Source organism: Crinia signifera, chromosome 5 (genome assembly GCF_055691185.1).
Source record: "Crinia signifera chromosome 5, ASM5569118v1, whole genome shotgun sequence".
In the NCBI taxonomy this organism is placed as follows: domain Eukaryota; kingdom Metazoa; phylum Chordata; class Amphibia; order Anura; family Myobatrachidae; genus Crinia; species Crinia signifera.
The window spans coordinates 333429628-333442450 of record NC_139221.1 but is presented as its reverse complement, the minus strand read 5'-3'; the positions used below and the strand labels follow the sequence as shown (position 1 = coordinate 333442450).

Below are 12823 nucleotides of genomic sequence, written 5' to 3'. Positions count from 1 at the left end.
CAGGCTCCCGTCTGTATCCCGGCTCCCGGATATTATACGGTGTCTGACCTGTGCAGATATACCAGGCTCCTGTCTGTATCCCGGCTCCTGGATATTATACAGTGTCTGACCTGTGCAGATATACCAGGCTCCTGTCTGTATCCCGGCTCCTGGATATTATACGGTGTCCGGCCTGTGCAGATATACCAGGCTCCTGTCTGTATCCCGGCTCCTGGATATTATACGGTGTCTGACCTGTGCAGATATACCAGGCTCCTGTCTGTATCCCGGCTCCTGGATATTATACGGTGTCTGACCTGTGCAGATATACCAGGCTCCTGTCTGTATCCCGGCTCCTGGATATTATACGGTGTCTGACCTGTGCAGATATACCAGGCTCCTGTCTGTATCCCGGCTCCTGGATATTATACGGTATCCGGCATGTGCAGATATACCAGGCTCCTGTCTGTATCCTGGCTCCTGGATATTATACGGTGTCCGGCCTGTGCAGATATACCAGGCTCCTGTCTGTATCCCGGCTCCCGGATATTATACGGTATCCGGCATGTGCAGATATACCAGGCTCCTGTCTGTATCCCGGCTCCTGGATATTATACGGTGTCCGGCCTGTGCAGATATACCAGGCTCCTGTCTGTATCCCGGCTCCTGGATATTATACGGTGTCTGACCTGTGCAGATATACCAGGCTCCTGTCTGTATCCCGGCTCCTGGATATTATACGGTGTCCGGCCTGTGCAGATATACCAGGCTCCTGTCTGTATCCCGGCTCCCGGATATTATACGGTATCCGGCATGTGCAGATATACCAGGCTCCTGTCTGTATCCCGGCTCCTGGATATTATACGGTGTCCGGCCTGTGCAGATATACCAGGCTCCTGTCTGTATCCCGGCTCCTGGATATTATACGGTGTCTGACCTGTGCAGATATACCAGGCTCCTGTCTGTATCCCGGCTCCTGGATATTATACGGTGTCCGGCCTGTGCAGATATACCAGGCTCCTGTCTGTATCCCGGCTCCCGGATATTATACGGTATCCGGCATGTGCAGATATACCAGGCTCCTGTCTGTATCCCTATTATTACTACAGTGACTGAGGAGATCCCTCCTGTGTGTATCCTTTCATATTACTACAGGGACCGAGGAGATCCCTCCTGTGTGTGTCCTTTCCCATTACTACAGGGACCGAGGAGATCCCCCTCCGGTGTGTCTTTTCCCATTACTACAGGGTCTAAGGAGATCCCCCTCCTGTGTGTCCTTTCCCATTACTACAGAGACCGAGGAGATCCCACCTGTGTGTCCTTTCCCATTACTACAGTGACTGAGGAGATCCCTCCTGTGTGTCCTTTCCGATTACTACAGTGACTGAGGAGATCCCCCTCCTGTGTGTCCTTTCCCATGATTATAGGGACTGAGAGATCCCACCTGTGTGTCCTTTCCTATTACTACAGTGACTGAGGAGATCCCATCTGTGTGTCCTTTCCTATTACTACAGGGACCGAGGAGATCCCTCCCGCCTGTGTGTGTCCTTTCCCATTACTACAGTGACTGAGGAGATCCCCCTCCTGTGTGTCCTTTCCCATGATTATAGGGACCGAGGAGATCCCACCTGTGTCCTTTCCTATTACTACAGTGACTGAGGAGATCCCCCTCCTGTGTGTCCTTTCCCATTATTATAGGGACCGAGAGATCCCACCTGTGTGTCCTTTCCTATTACTACAGTGACTGAGGAGATCCAATCTGTGTGTCCTTTCTTATTACTACAGGGACCGAGGAGATCCCGCCTGTGTGTGTGTGTGTCCTTTCCCATTACTACAGTGACTGAGGAGATCCCCCTCCTGTGTGCTCTTTCCCATTACTACAGTGACTGAGGAGATCCCCCTCCTGTGTGTCCTTTCCCATTACTACAGGGGCCGAGGAAATCCCCTCCTGTGTGTCCTTTCCCATGATTGTAGGGACCGAGGAGATCCCACCTGTGTGTCCTTTCCTATTACTACAGTGACTGAGGAGATCCCATCTGTGTGTCCTTTCCCATTACTACAGTGACTGAGGAGATCCCTCCTGTGTGTCCTTTCCCATTACTACAGGGACCGAGGAGATCCCTGCTGTGTGCGCTTTCCCATTACTACAGGGACCGAGGAGATCCCCCATCTGTGTGTCGTTTCCCATGATTGTAGGGACCGAGGAGATCCCACCTGTGTGTCCTTTCCTATTACTACAGTGACTGAGGAAATCCCTCCTGTGTGTCCTTTCCCATTACTTCAGTGACTGAGGAGATCCCCTCCTGTGTCCTTTCCTATTACTACAGTGACTGAGGAGATCCCCTCCTGTGTGTCCTTTCCCATTACTACAGGGACCGAGGAGATCCCTGCTGTGTGCGCTTTCCCATTACTACAGGGACCGAGGAGATCCCTGCTGTGTGCGCTTTCCCATTACTACAGGGACCGAGGAGATCCCCCATCTGTGTGTCCTTTCCCATGATTGTAGGGACCGAGGAGATCCCACCTGTGTGTCCTTTCCTACTACTACAGTGACTGAGGAAATCCCTCCTGTGTGTCCTTTCCCATTACTACAGTGACTGATGAGATCCCCTCCTGTTTGTCCTTACCTATTATTACTACAGTGACTGAGGAGATCCCATCTGTGTGTCCTTTCCCATTACTACAGTGACTGAGGAGATCCCTCCTGTGTGTCCTTTCCCATTACTACAGGGACCGAGGAGATCCCTGCTGTGTGTCCTTTCCCATTACTACAGGGACCGAGGAGATCCCTGCTGTGTGCGCTTTCCCATTACTACAGGGACCGAGGAGATCCCCCATCTGTGTGTCCTTTCCCATGATTGTAGGGACCGAGGAGATCCCACCTGTGTGTCCTTTCCTATTACTACAGTGACTGAGGAAATCCCTCCTGTGTGTCCTTTCCTATTACTACAGTGACTGAGGAGATCCCCTCCTGTGTGTCCTTTTTGCATTACTACAGTGACTGAGGAGATCCCCTCTTGTGTGTCCTTTCCCATTACTACAGGGACCGAGGAGATCCCCCTCCTGTGTGTCCTTTCCCATTACTACAGTGACTGAGGAGATCCCATCCTGTGTGTCCTTACCTATTATTATTACTACAGTGACTGAGGAGATCCCCTCCTGTGTGTCCTTTCCCATTACTACAGTGACTGAGGAGATCCCATCCTGTGTGTCCTTACCTATTATTATTACTACAGTGACTGAGGAGATCCCCTCCTGTGTGTCCTTTCCTATTACTATAGGGATTGAGGATATCCCTCCTGTGTGTCCGTACCTATTATTACTACAGTGACTGAGGAGATCCCCTCCTGTGTGTCCTTTCCTATTATTACTACAGTGACTGAGGAGATCCCCTCCTGTGTGTCCTTACCTATTATTACTACAGTGACTGAGGAGATCCCCTCCTGTGTCCTTTCCTATTACTACAGGGACTGAGGAGATCCCCTCCTGTGTGTCCTTTCCTATTACTACAGTGACTGAGGAGATCCCCTCCTGTGTGTCCTTACCTATTATTACTACAGTGACTGAGGAGATCCCCTCCTGTGTCCTTTCCTATTACTACAGGGACTGAGGAGATCCCCTCCTGTGTCCTTTCCTATTACTATAGTGACTGTCTGAGGAGATCCCTTCCTGCGTGCACCATTTTTGGTCAGCACAAGTATCACTCCAGACATCAGTGCAATGCTGGGCCTACACACCGTTTAAATAGTAAATTGTGTCCCGCCTTTATCGCGGCGCCTGCCCTTCACCATCCCGAGTGTTCTGCCATTGGGTAAACCTGCCGGGTGATTCCATGCATCAGCCATCTCTGTGTCCTTAGCTGTATAGTGAGGAGGAGGGGTGAGTTCCTGCTGCCAGGACCCCCATTACCCACATAGACCCTGTACCACAGCACCCCCATATTACCACCCACTTCTCTCCCATCGTAATAGATCTGCACTCAGGTCACTGGTGAGAAGCCTGGACGTGGAGGGATTATCTGTAATCTCGTTTATCTCTTAACCCACTGGCTGCTGACTCCGCAAAATACAGCGTACACACAGGGAGATGAGCGTTCCAAGCGATGTATCAGTGCTGTACACTGACCGGCAATTAACTAGATGTATCCAGCATGCTGGCTATTATAGCGAAGTGTGGGGCTGGTCATCATTATCGCGATCACTGCCCCCTACTAATATCACTGTTAACAACACCATCATCTCCCCCGTTCCCCAACTCCGCTGCCTGGGTGTCATTCTCGAATCCTTCCTCTTTTTTGCACCCCACATCCAAGCCCTGCTCCATTTTTTCCGGTTCCAGTTACGCAACATTGCTCGCATCAGGCCCTTTCTCTCACAGAGTGCAACTAAGCTAATCATCCACTCACGGCTTGACTACTGCAATGTTCTCCTCACCGGCCTCGCTCGATCCGACTGGCTCCTCTCCAATCTGTCCTCAATGCTGCAGCCAGGCTTATCTTCCTCTGCCACCGCTCTAATTCTGCCACTCCCCTTCAACAAAATCTGCACTGGCTTCCATTCCCCTACAGAATCCTCTTCAAACACCTCACACTCACATACAGGGCTATCTCTAATTCCATTGCTCCCTATATCTCTAACCTCATCTCCATTCATACACCCTCCCGCCCTCTACGGTCAGCTGACGACTGTCGTCTCTCCTCCACCCTGATCACTGCTTCCCATGCTAGAGTACAGGACTTTGCCCGTGCTGCACCCCTTCAGTGGAACGCACTCCCTCGCTCCATTAGACTCTCCCCGACCTTGCAAAGCTTCAAACAGGCACTGAAAACTCACCTATTCATCAAAGCGTACCCTTCCACTGCATGAAATAGCTGGTTCTCCGACCCCTTGCCTGTTTACATCCTGCTATCTAACCACCACTCGCTTGCACGTCTTGTAATCTGTCTCCCCTTCCTACTAGATACCACGCAGGGCGCTGTATTGCGCATAGGAGACAACGCAGGATGCTGTATTGCGCATAGGAGACCACGCAGGATGCTGTATTGCGCATAGGAGACCACGCAGGGCGCTGTATTGCGCATAGGAGACCATGCAGGGCGCTGTATTGCGCATAGGAGACCACGCAGGGTGCTGTATTGTGCATAGGAGACCACGCAGGGCGCTGTATTGCGCATAGGAGACCACGCAGGGCGCTGTATTGCGCATAGGAGACCACGCAGGGCGCTGTATTGCGCATAGGAGACCACGCAGGGCGCTGTATTGCGCATAGGAGACCACGCAGGGCGCTGTATTGCGCATAGGAGACCACGCAGGGCGCTGTATTGCGCATAGGAGACCACGCAGGGCGCTGTATTGCGCATAGGAGACCACGCAGGGCGCTGTATTGCGCATAGGAGACCACGCAGGGCGCTGTATTGCGCATAGGAGACCACGCAGGGCGCGGTATTGCGCATAGGAGATCACGCAGGGCGCTGTATTGCGCATAGAAGACCACGCAGGGCGCTGTATTGCGCATAGGAAACCACACAGGGCACAGTGTTGCAGGTAGTAGACTACACAGGTTGTAAAGGCACTGTATTGCAGGTAATCGACCACGCAGGGCGCTGTATTGCGCATAGGAGACCACGCAGGGCGCTGTATTGCGCATAGGAAACCACACAGGGCACAGTGTTGCAGGTAGTAGACTACGCAGGTTGTAAAGGCACTGTATTGCAGGTAATCGACCACGCAGGGCACTGTATTGCGCATAGGAGACAACGCAGGGCACTGTATTGCGCATAGGAGACAACGCAGGGCACTGTATTGCGCATAGGAGACCACGCAGGGCACTGTATTGCGCATAGGAGACCACGCAGGGTACTGTATTGCGCATAGGCGACCACGCCGGGCACTGTATTGCGCATAGGAGACCATGCAGGGCACTGTATTGTGCATAATAGACCACGCCGGGCACTGTATAGCAGGTAGGAGACCACGCCGGGCACAGTGTTGCAGCTAAACTACGCAGGTTGTAAAGGCACTGTATTGGGCATAGGAGACAACACTGGGCGCTGTATTGCAGATAGACCACGCCGGGCGCTGTATTGCAGATAGACCACGCCGGGCGCTGTATTGCAGATAGACCACGCCGGGCGCTGTATTGCAGATAGACCACGCCGGGCGCTGTATTGCAGATAGACCACGCCGGGCGCTGTATTGCAGATAGACTACGTCGGGCGCTGTATTGCAGATAGACTACGCCGGGCGCTGTATTGCAGATAGACTACGCCGGGCGCTGTATTGCAGATAGACTACGCCGGGCGCTGTATTGCAGATAGACCACGCCAGGCGCTGTATTGCAGGTAGGAGACCACGCCGGGCGCTGTATTGCAGGTAGGAGACCACGCCGGGCGCTGTATTGCAGATAGACCACGCCGGGCGCTGTATTGCAGATAGACCACGCCGGGCGCTGTATTGCAGATAGACCACGCCGGGCGCTGTATTGCAGATAGACCACGCCGGGCGCTGTATTGCAGATAGACCTCGCCGGGCGCTGTATTGCAGATAGACCACGCTGGGCGCTGTATTGCAGGTAGGAAACTATGCCGTGCGCTGTATTGCAGGTAGGAGACCATGCCTGACGCTGTATTGCAGGTAGGAGACCACGCCGGGCGCTGTATTGCAGGTAGGAGACCACGCCGGGCGCTGTATTGCAGGTAGGAGACCACGCCGGGCGCTGTATTGCAGATAGACCACGCCGGGCGCTGTATTGCAGATAGACCACGCCGGGCGCTGTATTGCAGATAGACCACGCCGGGCGCTGTATTGCAGATAGACCACGCCGGGCGCTGTATTGCAGATAGACCACGCCGGGCGCTGTATTGCAGATAGACCACGCCGGGCGCTGTATTGCAGATAGACCACGCCGGGCGCTGTATTGCAGATAGACCACGCCGGGCGCTGTATTGCAGATAGACCACGCCGGGCGCTGTATTGCAGATAGACCACGCCGGGCGCTGTATTGCAGATAGACCACGCCGGGCGCTGTATTGCAGATAGACCACGCCGGGCGCTGTATTGCAGATAGACCACGCCGGGCGCTGTATTGCAGATAGACCACGCCGGGCGCTGTATTGCAGATAGACCACGCCGGGCGCTGTATTGCAGATAGACCACGCCGGGCGCTGTATTGCAGATAGACCACGCCTGACGCTGTATTGCAGGTAGGAGACCATGCCTGACGCTGTATTGCAGGTAGGAGACCACGCCGGGCGCTGTATTGCAGGTAGGAGACCACGCCGGGCGCTGTATTGCAGGTAGGAGACCACGCCGGGCGCTGTATTGCAGGTAGGAGACCACGCCGGGCGCTGTATTGCAGATAGACCACGCCGGGCGCTGTATTGCAGATAGACCACGCCGGGCGCTGTATTGCAGATAGACCACGCCGGGCGCTGTATTGCAGATAGACCACGCCGGGCGCTGTATTGCAGATAGACCACGCCGGGCGCTGTATTGCAGATAGACCACGCCGGGCGCTGTATTGCAGATAGACCACGCCGGGCGCTGTATTGCAGATAGACCACGCCGGGCGCTGTATTGCAGATAGACCACGCCGGGCGCTGTATTGCAGATAGACCACGCCGGGCGCTGTATTGCAGATAGACCACGCCGGGCGCTGTATTGCAGATAGACCACGCCGGGCGCTGTATTGCAGATAGACCACGCCGGGCGCTGTATTGCAGATAGACCACGCCGGGCGCTGTATTGCAGATAGACCACGCCGGGCGCTGTATTGCAGATAGACCACGCCGGGCGCTGTATTGCAGATAGACTATGCCGTGCGCTGTATAGCAGGTAGGAGACTATGCCGTGCGCTGTATAGCAGGTAGGAGACTATGCCGTGCGCTGTATAGCAGGTAGGAGACTATGCCGTGCGCTGTATAGCAGGTAGGAGACTATGCCGTGCGCTGTATAGCAGGTAGGAGACTATGCCGTGCGCTGTATAGCAGGTAGGAGACCACGCCGTGCGCTGTATTGCAGGAAGGAGACTATGCCGTGCGCTGTATTGCAGGAAGGAGACTATGCCGTGCGCTGTATAGCAGGTAGGAGACCACGCCGTGCGCTGTATTGCAGGAAGGAGACCACGCCGTGCGCTGTATTGCAGGAAGGAGACTACGCCGTGCGCTGTATTGCAGGTAGACCACGCCGGGCGCTTTATAGCAGGTAGGAGACCACGCCGTGCGCTGTATAGCAGGTAGGAGACTACGCCGTGCGCTGTATTGCAGGTAGGAGACTACGCCGTGCGCTGTATTGCAGGTAGGAGACCACGCCGTGCGCTGTATTGCAGGAAGGAGACTACGCCGTGCGCTGTATTGCAGGAAGGAGACTACGCCGTGCGCTGTATTGCAGGAAGGAGACTACGCCGTGCGCTGTATTGCAGGTAGACCACGCCGGGCGCTTTATAGCAGGTAGGAGACCACGCCGTGCGCTGTATAGCAGGTAGGAGACTACGCCGTGCGCTGTATTGCAGGTAGGAGACTACGCCGTGCGCTGTATTGCAGGTAGGAGACCACGCCGGGCGCTTTATAGCAGGTAGGAGACCACGCCGGGCGCTGTATAGCAGGTAGGAGACTACGCTGTGTGCTGTATAGCAGGTAGGAGACTATGCTGTGCGCTGTATAGCAGGTAGGAGACCACGCCGTGCGCTGTATTGCAGGTAGACCACGCCGGGCGCTTTATAGCAGGTAGGAGACCACGCCGTGCGCTGTATAGCAGGTAGGAGACTACGCCGTGCGCTGTATAGCAGGTAGGAGACTATGCCGTGCGCTGTATAGCAGGTAGGAGACTATGCCGTGCGCTGTATAGCAGGTAGGAGACTATGCCGTGCGCTGTATAGCAGGTAGGAGACCACGCCGTGCGCTGTATTGCAGGAAGGAGACTACGCTGTGCGCTTTATAGCAGGTAGGAGACCACGCCGTGCGCTGTATAGCAGGTAGGAGACTACGCCGTGCGCTGTATAGCAGGTAGGAGACTATGCCGTGCGCTGTATAGCAGGTAGGAGACCACGCCGTGCGCTGTATTGCAGGAAGGAGACTACGCCGTGCGCTGTATTGCAGGAAGGAGACTACGCCGTGCGCTGTATTACAGGAAGGAGACTACGCCGTGCGCTGTATTGCAGGTAGACCACGCCGGGCGCTTTATAGCAGGTAGGAGACCACGCAGTGCGCTGTATAGCAGGTAGGAGACTACGCCGTGCGCTGTATAGCAGGTAGGAGACTATGCCGTGCGCTGTATAGCAGGTAGGAGACCACGCCGTGCGCTGTATTGCAGGAAGGAGACTACGCCGTGCGCTGTATTGCAGGAAGGAGACTACGCCGTGCGCTGTATTACAGGAAGGAGACTACGCCGTGCGCTGTATTGCAGGTAGACCACGCCGGGCGCTTTATAGCAGGTAGGAGACCACGCAGTGCGCTGTATAGCAGGTAGGAGACTACGCCGTGCGCTGTATTGCAGGTAGGAGACTACGCCGTGCGCTGTATTGCAGGTAGGAGACCACGCCGGGCGCTTTATAGCAGGTAGGAGACCACGCCGTGCGCTGTATTGCAGGAAGGAGACTACGCCGTGCGCTGTATTGCAGGAAGGAGACTACGCCGTGCGCTGTATTGCAGGTAGACCACGCCGGGCGCTTTATAGCAGGTAGGAGACCACGCCGTGCGCTGTATAGCAGGTAGGAGACTACGCCGTGCGCTGTATTGCAGGTAGGAGACCACGCCGTGCGCTGTATAGCAGGTAGGAGACTACGCTGTGCGCTGTATAGCAGGTAGGAGACTATGCCGTGCGCTGTATAGCAGGTAGGAGACCACGCCGTGCGCTGTATTGCAGGTAGGAGACTACGCCGTGCGCTGTATTGCAGGTAGGAGACTATGCCGTGCGCTGTATTGCAGGTAGGAGACTACGCCGTGCGCTGTATAGCAGGTAGGAGATTACGCCGTGCGCTGTATTGCAGGTAGGAGACTACGCCGTGCGCTGTATAGCAGGTAGGAGACTACGCCGTGCGCTGTATTGCAGGTAGGAGACCACGCCGGGAGCTGTATTGCCGATAGGAGAATATAATATTAGTACAGCAGACTGGGTGAGTTGCATTTTATGGCTTATTTTCTCTCTCTCTCTCTCTCTCTCCCCCTAGTTTTTGGCTGTGGATACACAGATGATCCTGGGGAACAAGCAGTTATCTCTCAGCCCTGAGGAATATGTATTTGCTGCTCTCAATCTGTATACAGATATCATTAACATCTTCCTCTACATCCTGGCTATAATTGGCAAGGCCAAGGAGTGAGCTCAGATCTGCTGCCTCCGTTCCAGCTTCGGCCTGGGATTCTCCTCTACGCTTCCAGCTGATATTTATATCCCCCCCTCTGGTAGTGACGTTTGCCTGTTGAATGTTGAAGCTTCTGGTATCTGTGAACTGCGCTCTCAGCACCTGAGCCCCTAGTGCACTTGTTCCTTAGGTATTAGCCCCAATACCGCCATCTACCACAACACAATCACTAGCTGCACTTTACTAGACGTCACTGCACCTCCGGAGGCAGTGACCTGGCCAGTCCACCACATTCCGGGTTATGTTGTCCCTCCCTTTGCGTACAGTATTTATTGCTGGCTCTGTTTTATAATGAGACCGCTGGTACCCTTATTGCACATAGTCATTTTTCTATCCCTTAATGTGAAATCTCTGCCCTCCCCCTGCTATGGGGGAATCTGCTCTGGAATTACCCATTGCAAGGTCCAAGTCTGCTATGGACGATGCATGCAGCTTTCCTCCGGGAGAAACATGCGATACACGTCCGATTAGAGCTATGCATTGTTACATTCTATATCTATTATACTGTAGTTATCAGCAGTGTCCAGCGGCACAGCAGCAAGTCACTGAGAATGAGCCCCCAGGATTCTGGTTCTAGACTGCAGCGCTGCCTGTTAGTTATAGTGGGGCAGTTAGTAATAGTTGTGGCTATTACCATGGTATGTATTAATTAGCACCGGTCACTCTAGTATATCTGGACGCTTAATCCTGGATAGTATATTAGGTTCCCCAACAGAGACCACACGTGGGGCAGAGACAGGTTTTGTGGCCACTTAAAATGAAATTCGGACCGGACATTGCGACTTGTGATCCATGAAACATGTCAGAACTGTTGTATATAATCCGGGCGGTCACTGGTGTGTGATTGCTGAGTACGCGCCTGCTTCAGAGGGATCCACTGGAATGGACTGGCTTCTGCAGAAATCCACAATACTTCATCTGCTGCTCCCGTGGTCTTGCATGATGATTATGTTGTCTGAATTTATTTGAATAAAATTGTTTTCCTCTTTAAGCTTATGATCGAATGTTTGTGTCACAGAAAGGGATATTCCCAAACTTGTCACATACAATTATTAACCTTTCTACAATTGCTGCTATGATATGTTGCTCAAAGTTCCAGGCTTAGCTTGTGCTCTAACGCGCCAGATGAGGAGAGGTGTGGTGTAGGATGTAGGGGATATGGGGAGGTGTGGTGTAGGATGTAAGGGATATGGGGAGGTGTGGTGTAGGATGTAAGGGATATGGGGAGGTGTGGTGTAGGATGTAGGGGATATGGGGAGGTGTGGTGTAGGATGTAGGGGATATGGGGAGGTGTGGTGTAGGATGTAGGGGATATGGGGAGGTGTGGTGTAGGATGTAAGGGATATGGGGAGGTGTGGTGTAGGATGTAAGGGATATGGGGAGGTGTGGTGTAGGATGTAGGGGATATGGGGAGGTGTGGTGTAGGATGTAGGGGATATGGGGAGGTGTGGTGTAGGATGTAGGGGATATGGGGAGGTGTGGTGTAGGATGTAGGGGATATGGGGAGGTGTGGTGTAGGATGTAGGGGATATGGGGAGGTGTGGTGTAGGATGTAGGGGATATGGGGAGGTGTGGTGGAGGTGTGGTGTAGGATGTAGGGGATATAGGGAGGTGTGGTGGAGGTGTGGTGTAGGTTGTAAGGGATATGGGGAGGTGTGGTGTAGGATGTAGGAAATATAGGGAGGTGTGGTGTAGGATGTTAGGGGATATAGGGAGGTGTGGTGTAGGATGTAAGGGATATGGGGAGGTGTGGTGTAGGATGTAGGGGATATGGGGATGTGCTGTAGGATGTAGGGGATATGGGGAGGTGTGGTGTAGGATGTAGGGGATATGGGGAGGTGAGGTGTAGCATGTAGGGTATATGGGGAGGTGTGGTGTAGGATGTAGGGGATAAGGGGAGGTGTGGTGTAGGATGTAGGGAATATAGGGAGTTGTGGTGTAGGATGTAAGGGATATGGGGAGGTGTGGTTGTAGGATGTAGGGGATATAGGGAGGTGTGGTGTAGGATGTAGGGGATATGGGGAGGTGTGGTGTAGGGGATATGGGGAGGTGTGGTGAGAATGTAGGGGATATGGGGAGGTGTGGTGTAGGATGTAGAGGATATGGGGACGTGTGGTTTAGGATGTAGGGGTTATGGGGAGGTGTGGTGTAGGATGTAGGGATATGGGGAGGTGTGGTGTAGGGGATATGGGGAGGTGTGGTGTAGGAATGTAGGGGATATGGGGAGGTGTGGTGTAGAATGTAGGGGATATGGGGAGGTGTGGTGTAGGATGTAAGGGATATGGGGAGGTGTACTGTAAGATGTATGGGATATGGGGATGTGCTGTAGGATGTAGGGGATATGGGGAGGTGTGGTGTAGGATGTAGGGGATATGGGGAGGTGTGGTGTAGCATGTAGGGATATGGGGAGGTGTGGTGTAGGATGTAGGGGATATGGGGAGGTGTGGTGTAGGATGTAGGGGATATGGGGAGGTGTGGTGTAGGATGT

General features: G+C 53.7%; 1 protein-coding gene across 1 annotated transcript in view; it reads left to right on the top strand.

Moving 5' to 3' along the window:
- GRINA (glutamate ionotropic receptor NMDA type subunit associated protein 1) overlaps positions 1–11326 on the top strand; it is an 82766-nt gene extending 71440 nt beyond the window's left edge. The window contains exon 7 of the mRNA XM_083145061.1: positions 10144–11326. Within this exon, the coding sequence (XP_083001187.1) occupies positions 10144–10293 (150 nt within the window). The 3' untranslated portion in view covers positions 10294–11326. The remainder of the gene's footprint in view (positions 1–10143) is intronic.
- Positions 11327–12823: the final 1497 nt, after the last annotated feature.